General features: G+C 43.3%; 1 protein-coding gene across 1 annotated transcript in view; it reads right to left on the reverse strand.

Moving 5' to 3' along the window:
* Positions 1–6,172: 6,172 nt before the first annotated feature.
* Positions 6,173–21,820, reverse strand: part of LOC115082723 (probable palmitoyltransferase ZDHHC1) — a 48,086-nt gene continuing 32,438 nt past the window's right edge. Inside the window, exon 5 of the mRNA XM_029586913.1 lies at positions 6,173–6,928. Coding sequence (XP_029442773.1) covers positions 6,750–6,928 — 179 coding nt within the window. The 3' untranslated portion in view covers positions 6,173–6,749. The remainder of the gene's footprint in view (positions 6,929–21,820) is intronic.

The raw sequence follows: 21,820 nt of genomic DNA on the forward strand, positions 1-21,820 counted from the left end.
TTGCACAACTCTTAAGAGGCAAGTTTTATCATATCTTACCAATTTTTTCTCACATATACTTTCTTGGTGCTTCTGACTTACACAAAACTATGTGTATTCCTATAAATATTTATTTATTGCTATTTATATGCCACCAATGCTAGAGGCTCTAGGTGGCTTACAGGAAAACATACATAAAAAATGAAAAACATACAACATAAATGACATCAATGACAAGTCTCAATAAGATCTAAAATAAAATAAATGTGATCAAAATAACTAATCAGGCAAAAGCCAGTCTGAAGAGATGTGTTTCCCAATAGCCCTTAAAGGTTCTGGTACAAATTAAGAACCACAGGTCTTGTGGTAATCGGTTCCACATAGTGGGAGCTGCAACAGAGAATGCCCTCTCGCGCGTCTCAGCCAGATGCACGTGCTGGACGGATGGAACATCAAGCAAACCGCGCTGCAAAACTGGCAAGGCCCTTGATTGATTATAATCCTTAACAAGCAATTGGCCCAAGGAAAAAAAATTCAGGGTCAAGACCTTGTAAACTAACATAGCGATTTTATGTCACACATGATTCTAACAGGCAACCATGTGGGTGGAACAAAACTGGGAAATGCGCTCCCTCATAGCAGTGCCTGAGGGCAAAACGTGCTGCAGCATTCTGCAGAACCTGCAAACGCATGCAGATAGGTTAGCAGAAAACATTATACAATGCATTAGTCCGAGTAGCGGCATCATTATAGCTCACACTACTAAAAAGAAAATCCACATTAGGTAATAGATTACTGGAGGCCCCAGCAATATTCACCTTTAAAAAGAGCCAGTACAAGACCATTTGTCCTGATCTGCTTCTTAAGGAAGAGACCAGAATCAATGGAGAAGCCTAGACTTAAAACATTATAAGATTGCCTGGATGTCTCAGTTCTCAATATTCAACAAACGAGGCAGAGCAGGGCAAAACCCCCATTGGGGTTCTTATCTTTTTTCATTATTAATTGTCAATACATTTCTTGAGGCCAGTAGGAATTATGAAATTTGTTAGAATTTTCTTCATTTGATGAGATTGACAGATAAAACATTCTAATAATTTGCGACAGATCACAATTGGAAGCCTCGAAGGCTCCTTCGTAAAAAGTTTACTAAGGCTGGGGAGATGATGGTATAAATCAGAGTCATAAGAAGGAAGTAGGAGGTGCTTTCATGGAGTGAGGATTAAAATGGAGGTACAAAAATTAATCCATGCAGACTGGAAGGTAGGATTGCCAGCAAATTTTAAAATGTTAAATTTTTCTTTTTCTTTTTTTTTTTTTTTAAAGAGTGTGAGAGTTTAATTTGAAATTTAAGGTGGACTTCAATGTGATGGAGCCTGGTCGACTAAAGGCCTTTCTGCAGCTCCAATGCAAAATAAAGCAGAGTTGCTTACCTGTAACAGGTGTTTCTCCTAGGATAGCAGGATGTTAGTCTTCAGACATGGGTGACATCATCGAATGGAGCCACGCATGGAAAATTTATGTCAAAGTTTTAGAACTTTGACTATGCACACTGAGCAATGCTCAGCATTCCCTATACCACGCAGGGTCCCTCTTCAGTCTCGTAACTTAGAATTATGATTAAAATAAACATAGGAGAAACCCAATTCCGCGGGGTGGTGAGCGGGTTTCATGAGGACTAACATTCTGCTATCCTAGGAAAACACCTGTTACAGGTAAGCAACTCTGCTTTCCTCCTAGACAACAGGACGGTAATCCTCACACCATGGGTGAATCCCTAGCTACAGGCTGGCTCCCCAACACAAAAGGGATCAACAAGCACACCACCGGATCCCAACGGGCACAACAACCACAGTGCTGTTGGTAACAGAGGGAAGACAGCCTAAACCCAACAACGGGCCCCTTGGCAGGTAGAATTGGGTTCTACACCTCAAACAGTTCTGGAGGACCGACTGGCCGAACCTACTGTCACGTCGGCCATCCCTATCCAGACAGTAGTGGAATGTGAATGTGTGGAGGGAACTCCACATTGTAGCTATGCAGATCTCCTCCACGGGATCTGCTCGCAAGTGAGCCATCAAATTTGCCATGGCTCTGACAGAATAAGCCTTGACATGATCCCCAAAATGCAGTCCCACATGGGTATAACAGAAGGAGATGCAATCTGCTAGCCAACTGGATAGTGTCTGGTAATGGCAACTCCCAATCTATTCCTGTCAAAAGAAATGAAAAATTGGGTGGACTGTCTATGGGATTCTGTTTGCTCCAGGTAGAAGGCTAAGGCTCACTGCAATCCAAGCTGTGCAGTGCTCATTTGCCTTGGTACAAAATGGGGCCTGGGAAAGAAGAATGTTGGCAGGACCGATTGACTATTTAAGATGGAAATCTGTTACCCACCTTAGGCAGGAACTTAGAGGGCGTACAACAAGACCTCCTGTCATGATAAAACTTGGTAAAAAGGTGGAGAAGTCACTAAGGCCTGTAACTCGCTGACCCTGTGCGCTGAAGTGATTGCCACCAAAAATATGACCTTCCAGATCAGGTACTTAAGGTTACAAGTGTGCAGCAGCTCAAAAGGCGCTTTCATCAGCTGAACATCATGATGAGATCCTAAGACACAGTAGGAGGCCTTATGGGAGGCTTCAATTGCAGCAGGCCTTGCATAAACCGTACAACTATAGGCTGTACAGAGATGGGCATACCATCTACACCTTGGTGGTATGCGCCAATTGTACTCAGATAAACTCTGACGGAGTTGGTTTTTAGACCAATTTCTGAGAGGTGCAGAAGGTAGTCAAGCATCTTTTGTGTGGGGCAGGAGAAAAGTATCTAGGGCCTTTTGCTCCCACCACATGCAAAATATCTCCCACTTCAGTCTGTAGGACTTACTAATGGAAGGCTTTTGAGAAGCTACCAGGACTGGAGACACATCCTCTGAAAGATCCAGCAGCTACAGGATTAACCTCTCAACATCCAGGCTGTGAGCGACAGGGCCTGGAGGTTGGGATGCAGAAGCCTGCTCTGAGCTTGTGTGATGAGATCTGGGGAATTCGCCATATTGATCGGATTATGGAAGGACATCTCCCAAAGGAGTGAAAACCAGATCTGTCTTGGCCAGTGAAGGGCTATGAGGATCATAGTCCCTCGGGCCTGATGAAGCTTCAGGAGAGTCTTCGTCACTAGCAGAATTGGAGGATAAGCACACAGAAGATCCTTGCCCCAATGGCGGGCAAAGGCGTCCGAGGCTGGTTTGCCATTCGACCTGTACAGGGAGAAGAACAGAGTCACCTTCCTGTTGCAGGGGAATGCGAATGAGTCCACATCTGGGCTTTCCCAGAGGCAGAAGATACAGTTTGCCACCCCTTGAGTATCTAGCAGGGCTCCTATGAAGTCCAATTAAGATGATGGGTTGAGATGGGACTTTGGGTAGTTGATAACAAATCCTAATGATCCAATACCAGGATGGACAAGTGTAGGGGCCGACCCGCCCCTGTCTGAGAGGCGCTCTTGACCAGCCAATCATCCAGATTGGGGAAAACATGCATTCCCAGTCTGCAGAGGTGCACCCCCACCATTGGCCAGGCACTTAGTAAAGACATGTGGGGCCAATGCTAGCCTGAACGGCAACACACTGTACTGGAAGTGCTGTTTTCCCACTACAAATCTGAGATACTTCCTGTGACCTGGAAAGATCTCGGTGTAAGTGTATGTGTCCTACAAATCGAGGGGCATAGCCAGTTCCCTTTTTATAGAAGAGGAATCAGAGTGCCTAAGGAAACCATCTTCAACTTTTCTTTTTTGAGAAACTTGTTCAAGGCCTGCAGGTCTAGGATGGGATGAAGTCTCATCTCTTTGGAATCAGGAAGTACTGGAAATAGAATCCATGCCCCCTTTGCCCTGGTGAAACAGGCTCGACCGCTCTGGGAGGTAGGACGGGTGATCAGATCTTCCTTGGACCCTCATGGTGGATCAGTGACTGACACCAGAATCAGCGGAGACCATTGTGGACCCCCAGCATCAATGGAGGATAGGCACTCCTCACTGCGCGGTTGCTTCAGGGGCATCATGGCATGCACCGGCGCCAACCCGAGTCTGTTACATGCATCAAAGACGACCAGTGCCGATGCTTCCTTGGCCTCCCTCGGTGCTCGGCCCAGTCTTTCCCCAGTGCCAAGGTTGAAGACAACGAATCCGATGTCTTTGACTTGGAAGAGCCCGACAGAGGTCTGTCCCGGGTGCCCCTGTCCACCGGTGGCACTGATGGAGCGGAGGGCTCTGCCAGCATCGATGGCTCCATGGTCCTATGGCATCGATGCCACCAATGCCAATGTTGATGGTTAGGACTTTCTTGCCCTGAAGAGCTTCTCCAGCTTGTCGAGGTGAGCGCAACGTCCCTATGGGGTTATCTGGTCGCACATGTGGCACCCCTGAACGTCGTGCGATGCCCCCAGGTAGAGGATGCATACCTCGTGAGGGTCCGTGGTGGACATGGTCCTCAAACACTGAGGGCATCAGCGGAAACCAGATGAGGCCATGGGAAAGCGAACTAAAAGGGGCTAACATGGTAATGGAAGCGGCGGACGACAGACACTGATGGGCATCAAGGCACCGCCACCACAGGGGAATGGAGTGAAAGGAAACTTACTGAACCTTAGAAAAACCTGACTGAAAGCAAGGGGGACCGAAGAGGGACTCAGGCACCAAGAAAAACGCAAGAACACAGAAGAAATGATGACGTTTTCCAAACTTTTACAAGAAAAAACCACGAGCTCAGAAACCAAGATGTGATAGCTGATCGGCCAAAAAGAGACTGAAGAAGGACTCCACGTGAACGCGTGGTATAGGGGATGCTGGGCATGCTCAGTGTGCATAGTCAAAGTTCTAGAAACTTTGACTTAAGTTTTCTGTGCCAGTTCCATCCGATGATGTCACCCATGTGTGAGGACTACCATCCTGCTTGTCGTAGGAGAAAAACTGATCTGTTATGTCTGAAGGCTGTGACCATATGACATTAACATGTAGAATATCTGCTCATGGCTATATATGTTTATAAGCAAAATTAATAAGTGACAAAAAACCTCCCAAAAACAACCACAAACCTTTGTGTATTGTACTGGAAGTAACTGTTAATTACTGCATATGAAAGTTGTTGTTGTTGCTTCTGCCCCATTTTCTCCTCTCCAATTCCTCTAAATCCTAGTCAAGTGTTTCCCAAGTAATGTGCCTTCAGACCTATCAAGACCTATCAGAAAAGTCACTGCCTGATGATCAGATCTAGATCAACGCCTGGGTTCTGCTATCAGTATCTCATAGCAACAAGAGACACCAGGGGTGGTTCTTAAATACGTAAGAGCACCTTTCTGAAAACATGTATTATCATGTATGCCTCTCCTTCCTAGCTAAAGCATGAGCCCCAGAATGTGAAAATTAACAAGCAGACCCTGATTTGTGCGGCACACACATTCCACACAGCACTTCCTCTTCTTCCCCATCCTGAGCTTCTAGCCTCTGCCCCAAGCTGAGTGAGACTGAAGAGCGAGCATGCAATGAGCACTGGATGATATACATTGAGTAGTGGGAGCAGCAGCAGTGGAGGAGCTCTGGCAACCAGATGCAGTAGTCAAGGTAACTAACTGAGCCGGCTGCCCACATCATTTGACTCCTGCACGTGTATATAGAGGGGTCTGCTTCATTGTAAAGGGCTCATGTGTGACTGCTGGGACTTTAAGTGCTTCCCTAGCTCTTCTTCTGGCCATATGGGTTCTCTTTATGTCCACACTGCCTGCTCCATGGAGGCTGGTGTGCCACACGACATTTTTGTTAATATTAGGAAACACTGTCTTGGTCTGTCCTCTCTCCCATCCTTTCCCAGATTTCTTGTCTATCTGTCTTCATTCTAGAGTGACCTTGGTCCCTAGCTTTGCTCCATCTCTCTCCCCCCCCCTCTGTTGCATCAACTCTCTGGTTTTCTCTCCATCCCACCCTGCAAAGCCCCCTTCTCTCCCATACTATATAGCACTACCCCATCCTACCTAACTCCTCTCCTATTTTCCCCCCATCTCATTCTGCACTGCACCTTCTCCCACTCTGCTGTGAACTCTTCCAGCTCTCCTCTGTCCTTACCTTCCTTTTCTAGGCTGTGAATGTTTCTCTAATTATATCTTCTCCTTGTCCTTAAAAGCAGCACGTTTTATTTATTTATTGGATTTATTGTTCAATTAATGAACACTGAATACTTTAAACGGAAAACTGTAAAAATATACAAAACAATCAAAGCCAAACATAACAAATAACGGAGACTACAGGCAGACCTATAAAATGTTACCAATTCAGCTACAAATCATCCAAGTAAAGTGCATCTTGTACAGTACTAAACATCCCCAAGCTGTAAGAAAAGGATGTTGCTGCATTTTTCAAGGCAGCACATGTCAAAAAATAAAGAGTCCCTTCCATGCAGATATGAGAGTCTGACAGGCTTATACACAGACCAGGAAGCAGCACTTGGGGTCGCAGCCCTTTCCTACCCCATATACAGACAGGAATAATTTACCAAAGGGCTTGGAAACCACCAAAAACTAGTATTTTACACTGTCAGCAGAGTACCTCAACAGTCACATTTCTAAAACCTACTTGAAAAACAAAAGTTACAGGAAAAAGTGTTTTACAGGTAACACACGGAACAACTACAGTAATGTCAGAACTATATCATAACATGCAGTGCTAAATAATAAATGCTGAGAAATTCACAATAAATTAGAGCCCACATGTGTCTATGAATAACAGTAAAAAGTGGAGAGAAAAGATTTATGAAGGGAGAGCACACTGACGTGTACCTGCAGATGCTTCATCTTTGGAGAAGGGGATTCTGGCTCCTCTGAATTTTTGTCACTGGCCTCTTGTCGATGTCGTTGGCGTACAATGTACTCATAAGTGCTCAGTCTGTTCCACACTTGGGGGGGGAAAGGAAAATGGATGGCACTTTATTAGTGCAAAAACAATTATGATATTCAAATACATTTTAATGAACTCTGTCAGATTAATTTTAAATGCCCAATGCCATTTTCTATTTTATTATTATAAAGTAATACTACCAGCGTTTCTCAAACTATGATGAAAACTGACACAAAAAGGCATCTATCAACTACGACGCCAGACTCAGAGATCCAGTTAGCACATACCAACCTCACAGATCCACTATATGCAAGGCCCAGTCTAACAAAACCTCCCATTGCCAGTGACCATCCCCTGCCTGAGAACCACATCTTCTGCCAAAGATGACCTTGTTCTGTGCCGGTACCAGACACCCCCTGCCAAAACCATAGACTCTAGTCCCAGAGACTCACTACTGCTAGATTTACCAGCCCAAGACACTTCCTGCCAGTGCACGTGCCATACATAACTAAACCAGCTTCAAAGTCTCATCCCCTGCCCACCCCAGCCACGTTGATTTATAATCAAATATCTCCTGCTCACTGCTCTTCCTGTGGAAGAGAAAGTGATACCATATTTCTGCATGATGTACAATCACAATACAAAAAAAATCATGATTCATACTAATCTATACCACTTTGGTTTAACATTAATGCTAGCTGGTGCATCATGCGGAGATAAACAACTTTGATTTCTCTTTCCACAGAAAAAACTGTGAGTGGGAAAAACATGATTGTATATCAATGTGATGTTAGTCCTTGTATACCTAAGCTTCATGTGGACACATGAGTTTAAATTGTAATGCAAAGTTAATCCTTGCCAAAGTACCAGGAGTTGGATGGACAGACTTGGGTATTTCCTTATGTAATGCTGAATTCTACACGACTCCTAAAGTAGAAGATTATTAAAAACTGGTTGAGTGCTAAGACAGAGGTTGGTAGTAAATTGAAATCATTCTGAGGAGAGAGTGATGATTACTGGAATGCTTCAAGAATCAGTCCTGGGGCTGGTTCTGTTCAATATTTTTGTGATCGATATTGTAAAAGGGTTAGAAGAAAAAGTCTGCCTTTCTGCGGATGACACTAAAATTTGCAACAAGGTGTACACACCTGAGGGAATAGCCAAAATGAGAAGTGATCTAAGAAAGCTTGAGGCATGGCTAAGTGCTTGGAAGTTGAAATTTGATGCAAAATAATGCAAAGTCTTGCATTTGAGATACAGAAATCCAAAGGAGCTATATGAGAAGGAGAGTGGGAAGCAGATATGCACCGACCTGGAGATGAGAGTGTCTGATGATCTCAACATAGTGAAAAAGTGAGACAAGGCAGTGGCTAGAACTAGAAGAATGCTGGGATGCATAGAGTAAGGCATAACCAGCAGAAAAAAAGGACATGATCATGCCATTCTACCACTCTGCCACCTGGAATACTATGTTCTGTTCTGTCTCAGAAATGATAGAGAGATTAAAGGCAGTCCAGAGAAAGGCAACTAAAACGGTGGGGGTCTGCATCAGAAGCCATACGACATGAGATTTGGGGATCTAAAAATGTATACCCTAGAAGGGAAGCAAGTGAGAGGAGATATGACAGACTTTTAAATACCTAAAAGATATTAGCAATTCAAAACAGGAAAACCTTTTTCAATGGAAAGTAAGTACTGGAACTAGGAGGCATGATATGAAGCTCCAAGGGGATAGATTCAGGAACAAAGTCAGAAAATATTTTTTCACGGAAAGGATGATGGATACTTGCAATGTCCTCCCGGTGGAAATGGTGGAGAAAAAAATGGTACCGGAATTCAAAAGGGCATGGGACATACATGAAGGATCTCTAAGATAGTAATAAAGTACTGGGGTAACCAGTTACAACCCTAAAAAAACCTTGCTGGGCAGACTGGATAAATTATGTGTGTCTTTTTCTGCCATCACTTATGCACTACGTTACTATACGGTGCTGTAATACTGGACAAACACACTCCTGGATCCATCATTCCACTTTAAATATAAATATAGTGGAATGATGAGCCACGAGGAAAAAGGGGGGGGGGCAATACTGAGCCGGTGGGCGCATTGTGGTGGTGCATTTTCGCCTGCCGCAGTTGCAGCCATGCTGCACACTATCGCCCCTGTAGTGCCAAAGAAATAGCTGCTGCTATTTCCAGCACTACTGTGGGCGATAATGTGCGATACATTATCACCCGCAGCGCTACAGGTCCCTAATTTTCCTAAACCCCGCCTAAACCACCCCTTTCCCTAATTTACATTTTCTGAATCACGATAAGGTTCCATCGGGATTTGAAAAATGACCTTCACAGTTTGAAAGTAAAATGAGGATAAATAGGTACATGCTGTTCAACCAGTTTGAAAAAAGATTTGCATATGCACAACCAATGAGAAAGAAGGGGCTTCCTGTTTAGAGGCAATAGGATACAGAACTTGCTGCTTTCTGACTGGATGGAAGTTAAATGATCAGAGTCTTTTTAAATCCTGTGACCTATTTCATTTACTGAGATGCACTAGTCATATTAAGAGCCAGATAAATGCTGCAGATGACCATTCATCACTAAGCAAAATAGTTCTCTTGATGCAAACCAAGTTCGAAAGTTGGTAGTTACACGCTAAGTAACACAAATTTTTAAAATGGTGTTTTTAAATGCAAACAAAAAATGAGAGACCTATGATTATAATGTGGAAAACGGGCACAAGAACAAACAAGGGATGCCAAGTTCTCTTACATAAAATGGTTCACTAAAGATGGATTCATGAAGGTTCTGGCAGAGGTGAATAGCTGGATTAGTTAAATTTGTTGGATAAATATTTTCATAACAACCTTTAAAGTGAGCCATCACTCTTATATAACCGGATACTGACTTGATAAGTATCACGATCAGATCTGCGGGTGTCTTAATTGCTCTTCCCCCTTCTACAACCTGTATACATGGAGCTGGAAGACTTTCCCAAAGAAAGACACCGAAGGGTATAATTTATTTTAAAAATGTGAATTGGTTATTTACACTTTCGGATAATAAAAGGACTAGGGGGCTACTCCATGAAGTTAGCAGGTAGAACATTTAAGACTAATCGGAGAAAGTTCTTTTTCACTCAATGCACAATTAAGCTCTGGAATTTGTTTCCAGAGGATGTGGTTAGTGCAGTTAGTGAGGCTGGGTTTAAAAAAGGTTTGGATATATTCTTGGAGGAGAAGTCCATTAACTGCTATTAATAAAGTTGACTTAGGGAATGGCCACTGCTATTAATTGCATCAGTAGCATGGGATCTTCTTGATGTTTGGGTAATTGCCAGGTTCTTGTGGCCTGGTTTTGGCCTCTGTTGGAAACAGGATGCTGGGCTTGATGGGTCCTTGGTCTGACCCAGCATGGCAATTTCTTATGTCCTTAAGTCCTCAACAGGTGTACATGGTATAATTATCGGTCATTCACAAACGATAGTTTGTGGGTATTTTACTGCGACAATGGCTCATTAAAACAATTCAGAAAAAACCCAACAGCCTGGTGTGTGAATTTCTTAGTGACTCATTGAACAGTTCAGAAAAGTCCAATAACTTGCTGTATGAATTTTTTAGGTCTTTTTACATGCGCTTAAAAAACATAAGGGTCTCAGCGTTGTGAATTGGACTAACAAAGTCCATGGCCGTTCAATTTTGACAAGATAATTTTGGGATGTTGTGTTATATTTGTGGCTTCAGTTGAGTATCAGCCATCATTGGAGGACGGTTTCGTTGACCAGCAGTTTTCCTGAAGCAGAGAGCATTTAGCTCTTGAAACATCTGCAGCACTGGAATTCAGTTTTGCCTACAGTTATCAAGTTTAATCTGCTGTATCTTGGCTTCTAAATGAAATACTTCATACCCTCCAGCAGCTGTCATATGACTTCTATGTCCTGCATCAAATAGCTCTACCTTTTGAAGATAAGTATAGCTATGTTTTTTAAGTGCATGTAAACTTATCCGGCTAAGCAGTGCCATATACATATATATATGCCATATACATATACATATATTCAGCTGCATAGCAGGTAAGCTGAATATCACATCTAAGTTAGCTAGGTAGCGAGAACATGGTACAAATCTACGCTTCATTTACCTTTCATCACTCCAAATCCATTAAATCTTCACTGATGGTAACTGTGCTGTTCGTACGTATGACTGGGCATGTAAAACTGCCCCCTAAACCCCATCTCACCCCACAAACCTCACCCTGAGTTTATAATGCTCCCTCTGACAGTGGTATAAAAAGTTCAATTATAAATGACCCTCCACAGAGGCTCTCTCTCTCTCCTTCCCTCCCCATTTGCGATAAATCCCATTTCAGGCATAATGCACAGCTATCGCAGGCCTAATGCACAGAAAAAAGGTATAGTTATTTTCAACATGAAAACTTGCGTTGCTGTGCGTTACTTTATCGCACGAATGTTAACCAGCCCTCATTTCCATTTATTCCGTCCAAATTCCTCCCACTCGACTACTAATTTTAAATCTGCATATGCATTTTACAATGCAGTACATAAAGCCCTAATGCAATTTGATGAATGACTCTCTTAGATAGCCATCTATATTTTCAATATTGACTCCCATAGTAAACATGTAAATGACAGTAGATAACCAGTCTATACAGTCTACCCAGCAAGTTGCTTTTGGTAGTAACTGCTGCTCCCTGCAGATTATTCTCTTTCATCTAACTCTTTCCTCCCCCAGTTAGAAAAAACCTTGTTTAATGTAACTTTACGGTTCTATGCACTTGTTCAATGTTCTGTTTTTACACCCCCTTGTTTCCTGTAAACCGGCATGATGTGATTGTATCACGAATGCCGGTATAGAAAAACTTTAAATAAATAAATAAATAAATTATCCCATCTAGCAGAAGTGATGCTACTGCTAGAGGATGTAAGTCTCCCTTCCTACAAGCAACCCGAGCTTTCACAGGGACCCCTTTCTCTCCCCTCCCCCCCAAAAAATGATTAGCCCACATGTTTAGGCAGTGATACCAATGTGTCCTCAGTTTAAAAAGTGTGCCTGCCCCTAATCTAGGGGGATCTTGCCTGCTCATGTATCCAAAAGGGTGATGCACAAAGGAGAAAGACGATAAAAGCGGTCTTCGATAAGGAGGGTTATCTTAAAAGAAGTCATGCTTTATAAATGGCAGTTGGGATATAGCCTTAGTAGTATAGACAACAATGACTGGGCAGAATGAATGGGGCAGCTGATATTGACTGCTATCATCTACTATATTGCTGTCTTTAAAATTGGTCAGTGTCAATCATTGGAGGGCACATTTCAAAATGATGAATGATATCACAATATGCTTTGATCTCCTTGAGATTTCAGCAAACTGGCCTGTTTCTGTTGCGTTGGAGGTGGACCCTTGGGCTGAGGTGGGGTTGACGCAATCCATAGGCGAGGGCCTACGGGTACCCAACGTCAGCAGGTGGAGTGGGCTGAAGCTAGAGGCTGCTGGAGCTTCACCTATACCAGTCCTCGTTCCCCTCGGGTTGAGCCTTTGGGTGCCGGGGCCGGCAGGTGGACCTCGAGGTTAGCTAGGGATGAATAGTAATTCAGCCCAGAGACAGCAGTCTGTAGATGGCATAGTTCTATCCTGGACTGGATTCGGTACGGAGGCTCAGGTACCAAAGGAACAATAGAGAACTGGAGGCACCCAAGCAAAGGAAGGCCTAAGCCTAGAAAGTAGGGATGTGAATCGTTTTTCGACGATTAAAATTATCGTCCGATAATTTTAATATCGTCTTAAACCGTTATGGAACACAATACAATAGAGATTCTAACGATTTATCGTTATAAATCGTTAGAATCGTGAGCCGGCACACTAAAACCCCCTAAAACCCACCCCCGACCCTTTAAATTAAATCTCCCACCCTCCCGAACCCCCCCCAAATGACTTAAATAACCTGGGTGTCCAGCGGCGGTCCGGAACGGCAGCGGTCCGGAACGGGCTCCTGCTATTGAATCTTGTTGTCTTCAGCCGGCGCCATTTTCCAAAATGGCGCCGAAAAATGGCGGCGGCCATAGAACAACACGATTCCACGGCAGGAGGTCCTTCCGGACCCCCGCTGGACTTTTGGCAAGTCTTGTGGGGGTCAGGAGGCCCCCCCCAAGCTGGCCAAAAGTTCCTGGAGGTCCAGCGGGGGTCAGGGAGCGATTTCCCGCCGCGAATCGTTTTCCGTACGGAAAATGGCGCCGGCAGGAGATCGACTGCAGGAGGTCGTTCAGCGAGGGTTCGCGGCGGGAAATCGCTCCCTGACCCCCGCTGGACCTCCAGGAACTTTTGGCCAGCTTGGGGGGGGCCTCCTGACCCCCACAAGACTTGCCAAAAGTCCAGCGGGGGTCCGGAAGGACCTCCTGCCGTGGAATCATGTTGTTCTATGGCCGCCGCCATTTTTCGGCGCCATTTTGGAAAATGGCGCCGGCTGAAGATAACAAGATTCGATAGCAGGAGCCCGTTCCGGACCGCTGCCGTTCCGGACCGCCGCTGGACACCCAGGTTATTTAAGTCATTTGGGGGGGGTTCGGGAGGGTGGGAGATTTAATTTAAAGGGTCGGGGGTGGGTTTTAGGGGGTTTTAATGTGCCGGCTCACGATTTTACGATTTTTCACGATATTTTACCCCCCCAAACGGCAACAATACGATTCCCTCCCCCTCCCAGCCGAAATTGATCGTTAAGACGATCGAGGACACGATTCACATCTCTACTAGAAAGTCCACATCCAGAGGATAGGCAAGGAGAGGCGTCACTGACAGGCTAGGTTCAGAGCCGGCAGTGAGTGGAAGTTGTGGCAAGCAACGTAGAACTCTGGACCCGGCAAAATCTGTAGTGTAGTCGTGCAAAGCAAGGGTCAGGGCTCGGAGAAGGCAGACATGGTCAGGTGTAGCGGAGGTCCGGGGCTGGAAAGAAGCTGAAGAGTAGTCAGGCGTAGCGATGGTCAAATCCAGAGAGTCAATCCAACACAAAGGCGAACAGGAACTAGGAGAACAGGAACCAGGAACCGGGAACCAGGAAGACAGGAACAACGAGACGATTCAGGAATAGCAACGAGTACTCTGAGTACTCGGAGACCTGTTGCAAAGGCAACGCTATGGAGCGAGGCCTGAGCTTTTATACGCTGAAGAGTCGGACATCAGCATTCGGGTCCGCGGCCAGGTTCCTGCCGCGGCCCCTTTAAAAGAATCAGTGATGCGCTCGTGTGTGCGCCTAGGAAGAGGTGTGGCGCTGATGGTGGCATCTCTCCGTGGGCCACGCGGAGAGGCCCCACGAGCAGGGACATCTTGGCTAGCAACACTGGGTAGTGTGGCAGGGCCGGAGGCACCAGAGGGAACCCGAGGTTGGAGCGGGAGAGCCACCGCCGCCAGCGAAGAGCCAGCAGCTGGAGTCCATCTGGAAAGGTGAGAGGACCGCACCGCGGGGTTGCCATGGGCGGCACGCGTAACAGTTTCCCTATAGGAAGAGGAAAAGAAAAAAAGAATTCCAGGCACCCAAAAGTGTGAGATGGAGTAATTAGGCGCTCTACCAGCTATAGCACAAATATGAATAAAACAATGAATGGTTCAAAAATTATTAGCAGGGAATTGGACAATTTTAAGGTCACCTTCCTTATAGAAAACAAAGCATTAAAGGGGATGACCACATAAAACAGACTCTTATTAAGAGCAATGTTTTATTCTAGTTAACACATAGTGCCACCTTGTGGAAATTCAAAAGCATGCATTACACCATTATGTTAATGAACATAGTTTAGGAGCAGTGTCCCAGAATGCAAACTTTTAAAACTATTTTACAACATATGTTTTTCACAAGTACCCTCCTAGACAAAAGCTAAATAAATTCTCATAGAAAGCAATGCATTTATATGCTTCTTTCTAAATTATTTGGCATCGCATAGGGGCAATTTTCAGAAGTTTTAGATATGTTTTTGAGCAGGTTTTGTTTGTCTGTTCTGTTTATTTCATGATTGCATTGTTTAACTGGGTTTGGATGTTTGTAATTTTGATTTTACTTTCTCATTTATGAAACTGTATTACCATTTAACATTTTTGTTCTCCACCTTGGGCATTTTTTTTTTTTTTGGAGAGGTGGTTTTATAAATCCAAGTAAGTAAAATAAAACAGCTCACACTGGAAGAAAGTCATGAATATTTTTTACCTGCAAACTCTGCACCAGTTTTCCAAGAGAAAGTATATGTGCACTATTAATGTTAAATTTATACCAGCTACAAAGTACCTACAGCTGCTTCTTCTGCAGTTCGGTTTTCCATGGATATTTTACTCTCCTGATGTAAACATTGTCTCCTTCCCCCCCCCCCGCCCCAATAATGCCTCTTCTGAAAGCCTTTAGCAGTATTCAGACCACTCCCTCATCCAATCCACCCTGACCTACAACATGAAACCTACTAGAAACAAAAACAACATAAGAATCATCGCACACCGCCCTCCCTTTGATATTGAAACACTGCAACAAAATCTGCAAGAAGAACTCACAAACATCGACTTAAACTCAGAAACAGCCACAACCTCATGGCTCAACATTACCAAAGCTATAGCAGATAAAATAAACCCTACCATCATAAAGTCAATAAAAAACCCAAAACATAAAAATCAATGGTACAACGATAGCATAAGATCAGCTAAACGCGAACTCAGAAAAAAAGAGAGATCCTGGCGCAAAAACAAAACTGCACCACTACTCAATGCATACCAAACCCATCTAGCAAACTATAAAAAACTTATTCATAATGCAAAGAAAGACTTCTACTCGAGCAAAATAAATAAATACCAGCATAACCCCAGAATGCTATTCACCATCGTACAAAACCTCACCAAACCACCAAATGAACTAAGAATACCCTCCAGCACAAACAAAAGCAACGAATTTGTGGAATACTTCACCGATAAAATCAAAAAACTGATAACTCCACCAACAGCACCAACACACACCCCCAAATCCCAAAACTGTCACTGAAAATAACAGAAACTTGGCCTAACTTCGACCTCGCCTCCTCGCTGGAAATCCAAAAAAATAATTAAACAAATTAATCCAGCAAACCATCCCATAGATAGTATCCCCATACAAACAATTAAACTAATCGAAAACCCAACAACAAAAACAATAACAGACATAATTAACCTCTCCCTCACCGAAGAGAAATACCCTGAATGTCTAAAATCAGCAATTATTAAACCATTAATAAAAAAGAACATCCTAGACCCGAAGAACATTCAAAACTACCGACCTTTATCCAACTTACCTTTCATTGCAAAAATCATAGTAAAAATCGTCCACTCCCAACTCTGACTACCTCGAAATGAACAACATACTTCACCCCTCTCAATTTGGATTCAGAAAAAACTTAAGCACGGAATCACTACTCCTTTCACTAACTGACACAGTACTTAGAGGGTTCGACAAAGGACAAAGTTACCAATTAATCCTCCTGGATCTATCAGCCGCTTTTGATACAGTCAACCATTCCATCCTACTCGACAGACTATCTGAAATAGGAGTCATGGGTAATACACTACAATGGTTCTCATCCTATTTATCACATAGAAATTTCCAAGGAATGTTCAACAACAACCTCTCTAATACAGTAAACCTCAACACAGACGTTCCACAAGGATCTGCCCTATCAGCAACACTCTTCAACATATACCTTCTCCCAATCTGTCACACACTAGAACGCCTTGGACTGACCCACTTCCTACACGCTGATATACAAATACTGGTCCCTATACAGAATACGCTGGAAGAAACATACAAGAGAACAACCATTTATCTCACAGAAATCAAACAGCGTCTAACCGACCTAAAACTCATAATAAACAGACAAAACCGAATTAATTGTCCTAGACAAAAAATACATAGAAACATAGAAACATAGAAACATAGAAATGACGGCAGAAGAAGACCAAACGGCCCATCCAGTCTGCCCAGCAAGCTTCACATTTTTTTCTCATACTTATCTGTTTCTCTTAGCTCTTTGGTTCTATTTCCCTTCCACCCCCACCATTAATGTAGAGAGCAGTGATGGAGCTGCAACCAAGTGAAATATCAAGCTTGATTAGTTAGGGGTAGTAGGGGTAGTAACCGCCGCAATAAGCAAGCTACACCCATGTTTATTTGTTTTACCCAGACTGTGTTATTCAGCCCTTATTGGTTGTTTTTCTTCTCCCCTGCCGTTGAAGTAGAGAGCTATGCTGGATATGCGTGAAGTATCAGTTTTTCTTCTCCCCTGCGGTTGAAGCAGGATATGCATTGAAAGTGAAGTATCAGGCTTATTCGGTTTGGGGTAGTAACCGCCGTAACAAGCCAGCTACTCCCCGCTTTGTGAGTGCGAATCCTTTTTTCTTCTCCCCTGCCGTTGAAGCAGAGAGCTATGCTGGATATGCGTGAAGTATCAGTTTTTCTTCTCCCCTGCCGTTGAAGCAGAGAGCTATGCGTGAAGTATCAGTTTTTCTTCTCCCCTGCTGTTGAAGCAGAGAGCTATGCTGGATATGTATTGAAAGTGAAGTATCAGGCTTATTTGGTTTGGGGTAGTAACCGCCGTAACAAGCCAGCTACTCCCCACTTTGTGAGTGCGAATCCTTTTTTCCACATTTCCTCTTGCTGTTGTAGCTTAGAGTGATGTTGGAGTCACAGTAACCATGTGTATGTTTATTGAATAAGGGTATTATCTCCAGGCAGTAGCCGTCATTCTGGCGAGCCACCCACTCTTTATTGACGGCCTCTTGATTTTATGGATCCACAGTGTTTATCCCACGCCCCTTTGAAGTCCTTCACAGTTCTGGTCTTCACCACTTCCTTCGGAAGGGCATTCCAGGCATCCACCACCCTCTCCGTGAAGAAATACTTCCTGACATTGGTTCTGAATCTTCCTCCCTGGAGCTTCAAATCGTGACCCCTGGTTCTGCTGATTTTTTTCCTATGGAAAAGGTTTGTCGTTGTCATTGGATCATTAAAACCTTTCAAGTATCTGAAAGTCTGTATCATATCACCTCTGCTCCTCCTTTCCTCCAGGGTGTACATATTTAGATTCTTCAATCTCTCCTCATAAGTCATTTGATGAAGACCTTCCACCTTTTTGGTCACCCTTCTCTGGACCGCCTCCATCTTGTCTCTGTCTCTTCGGAGATACGGTCTCCAGAACTGAACACAATACTCCAGGTGAGGTCTCACCAAGGACCTGTACAAGGGGATAATCACTTCCCTTTTCTTACTCGATATTCCTCTCTCTATGCAGCCCAGCATTCTTCTGGCTTTAGCTATCGCCTTGTCACATTGTTTCGCCGACTTCAGATCATTAGACACCATCACCCCAAGGTCTCTCTCCTGCTCCGTGCACATCAGCCTTTCTCCCCCCATCGAATACAGTTCATTCGGATTTCCACTCCCCATATGCATGACTTTGCACTTCTTGGCATTGAATGTCAGCTGCCATGTCTTCGACCACTCTTCCATCTTCCTTAAATCCCGTCTCATTCTCTCCACTCCTTCCGGCGTGTCCACTCTGTTGCAGATCTTAGTGTCATCCGCAAAAAGACATACCTTACCTTCTATCCCTTCCGCAATGTCGCTCACAAAGATATTGAAAAGGACCGGTCCCAACACCGATCCCTGCGGTACACCGCTTAAAACCGCTCTCTCTTCAGAGAGAGTTCCATTTACCATCACACATTGTCTTCTGTCCGTCAACCAGTTTGCAATCCAGGCCACCACCTCGGCACTCACTCCTAAGCTTCTCATTTTATTCACCAGTCTCCTGTGCGGGACAGTGTCAAAAGCTTTGCTGAAATCCAAGTAGATGACATCGAGTGCTCTTCCTCGATCCAATTCCTTGGTTACCCAGTCAAAAAAGTCAATCAGATTTGTCTGACAGGATCTTCCAATGGTGAATCCATGCTGCCTCTGGTCCAGCAATTCTCCCGACTGTAGATAGTTCACTATTCTCTCTTTCAACAGTGACATCAACTCCCCCATGCAACCACTCAAAACCGAAAACCCAAAAACATTAATCTCTCCCGTCACCCATGCTCGAAACCTAGGAATCACCATAGACAATGAACTATCATTCAAAATCCACATAACCAACAAGATAAAGGAAGGATATCACAAACTACTCACACTCAGATGCCTTAAACCCTTCCTTGCACAAGATGATTTCAGAACAGTCCTGCAACTACTCATCTTCTCCAACCTAGACTACTGCAATGCCCTTCTACTTGGCCTACCACTCACTACCATGCATCTGCTCCAAATCCTACAGAACACAGTCGCAAGAATTCTAACAGGAACTAAAAAACATGAGCACATTACCCCAACCCTCGTCTCACAACACTGGCTCCCAATAAAATACCGAATAGACTACAAAGTACTAACAATCCTGCATAAACTAATCATAGGACAACAAAACAACTGGCTAAGCAAATCCATCAAAATCCACGCTCCAAACGGAACCTACGCTCAATGAATAAAGGCCTCCTCAAAATCTCTCACACCAGAACCACACAACTGAACACAACCTGTGAGAGAGCCATATCCATCGCCAGCCCCACACTCAATACCAATCGAATTAAGAACTCAACCAAACATGAAAATCTTCAAAAAGAGCTGAAAACCTGACTGTTCACCAGAGCATACTCAAACTCACTCACTCAACCAACCACACTACCAGACACCCACATAATCTAACACCAAGAGGAAATCTCCATCTCGATCAACAAAATAACATCCACCATTTGAATCCCTAAGACACTGTGCAACTGACTTCACATCGTTTATCTAACAACCTCTTAAGTATACCTTGAACCTTGAAAATCAGTTGTTAATGACCCAACTGTATAACTCATCCAAGCTATAAACCTTCCTTGCTACCTTACTCATTAAACCCATTCTACGCCTTAGTAGAAAATGTTGTATGTAATAACTAACACACAAATCCCGAAACTGTAATCCATCTTCAAGATAATCTGCTGTGATGATGTTTTTCTAACCTTATTTCACGATTTCTGTAAACCGTTATGATGGCGAAACTGAATGAAGGTAATCAAAACACATTAAATAAATAAAATATAAAATAAAAAAAAGCAAGCGTAGTCCATGTGCCTATATGTAAAAAATCACCTGAGCTAAAATTTCCAAATTATCCCTAAGAACTGAAAAGCGGGTTGTTAATACAAACAAAAAAAACAACACACTTTGAAATGTCTGTATGCCAACGCCAGAAGTCTAAGAAGTAAGATGGGAGAGTTAGAGTGTACAGCAGTAAATGATGAGATTGACATAATTGGCATCACAGAGACCTGGTGGAAGGAAGATAACCAATGGGACAGTGCTATATCAGGGTACAAATTATATCGCAATGATAGGAAGGATCAACTTTGTGGGGGTATGGCACTTTATGTCCAGGAGAGTATAGAGCCCAACAGGATAAAGATCATACAAGAGACTAAATGCTCAGTAGAATCTATATGGGTAGAAATCCCACGTGAGTTGGGTAAGAGTATAGTGATAGGAGTATACTACCGTCCACCTGGACAAAATGGTCAGACAGATGATGAAATGCTAAGAGAAATCAGGGAAGCTAACCAATTTGGCAGTGCATGGAAGATTTCAATTACCCCAATATTGACTGGGTAAATGTAACATCAGGACATTCTAGAGAATTAAAGTTCCTAGATGTCATAAATGACTGCTTCATGGAGCAATTGGTTCAGGAACCAATGAGAGAGGTAGCTATTTTAGATTTAATTCTTAGTGAAATGCAGGATTTGGTGAGAGAGGTAATGGTGGTGGGGCCACTTGGCAATAGTGATCATAATATGATCAAATTTAAACTAATAAGTGGAAGGGGGACAATAAGTAAATCTACAGCTTTAACACAATTTTCAAAAGGGAAACTTTGATAAAATGAGGAAAATAGTTAGAAAAAAAAACCTTTGCAGCTGCACCTTTCAGTTAAAAGTATTGAACAGGCATGGTCATTGCTTAAAAACACAATCCTAGATGCGCAGTCCAGGTGTATTCCATGCATTAAGAAAGGTGGAAGGAAGGCAAAATGATTACCGGATTGGTTAAAAGGTGAGGTGAAAGAGGCTATTTTAGCCAAAAAAAATCCTTCAAAAATTGGAAGAAGGATCCATATGAAGAAAATAGGATAAAGCATTAGCATTGTCAAGTTAAGTGTAAAACATTGATAAGACAGGCGAAGAGAGAATTTGAACTGAAGTTGGCCATAGAGGCAAAAACTCATAATAAAAACTTTAAAAAATATATCTGAAGCAAGAAACCAGCGAGGGAGTCGGTTGGACCGTTAGATGACGGAGGAGTTAAAGAGGCACTTAGGGAAGATAAGGCCATTGAAGAAAGACTAAATTAATTCTTTGCTTCTGTGTTTACTGAGGATGTTGGGGAGATACCAGTTCCGGAGATGGTTTTCAAGGGTGATAGTCAGACGACCTGAACCAAATCACTGTGAATGTGGAAGATGTAGTAGGCCAGATTGACAAACTAAAGAGTAGCAAATCACCTGGACGGCATTCTAAAAAATGAAATTTCTGATCTATTAGTTAAAATTTGTAACCTATCATTAAAATCATCCATTGTACCTGAAGACTGGAGAGTTTCCAATGTAAGCCCAATATTTAAAAAGGGCTCCAGGGGAGATCCAGGAAACTATAGACCAGTGAGCCTGATTTCAGTGCCAAGAAAAATAGTGGAAACTATTCTAAAGATCAAAATCGTAGAGCATATAGAAAGACATGGTTTAATGGAATACAGTCAACATGGGAAGTCTTGCCTAACAAATCTGCTTCATTTTTTTGAAGGGGTTAATAAACATGTGGATAAAGGTGAACCAGTAGAGGTAGTGTATTTGGATTTTCAGAAGGC

The sequence above is a fragment of the Rhinatrema bivittatum genome, unplaced genomic scaffold (genome assembly GCF_901001135.1).
Source record: "Rhinatrema bivittatum unplaced genomic scaffold, aRhiBiv1.1, whole genome shotgun sequence".
Lineage (NCBI taxonomy): Eukaryota > Metazoa > Chordata > Amphibia > Gymnophiona > Rhinatrematidae > Rhinatrema > Rhinatrema bivittatum.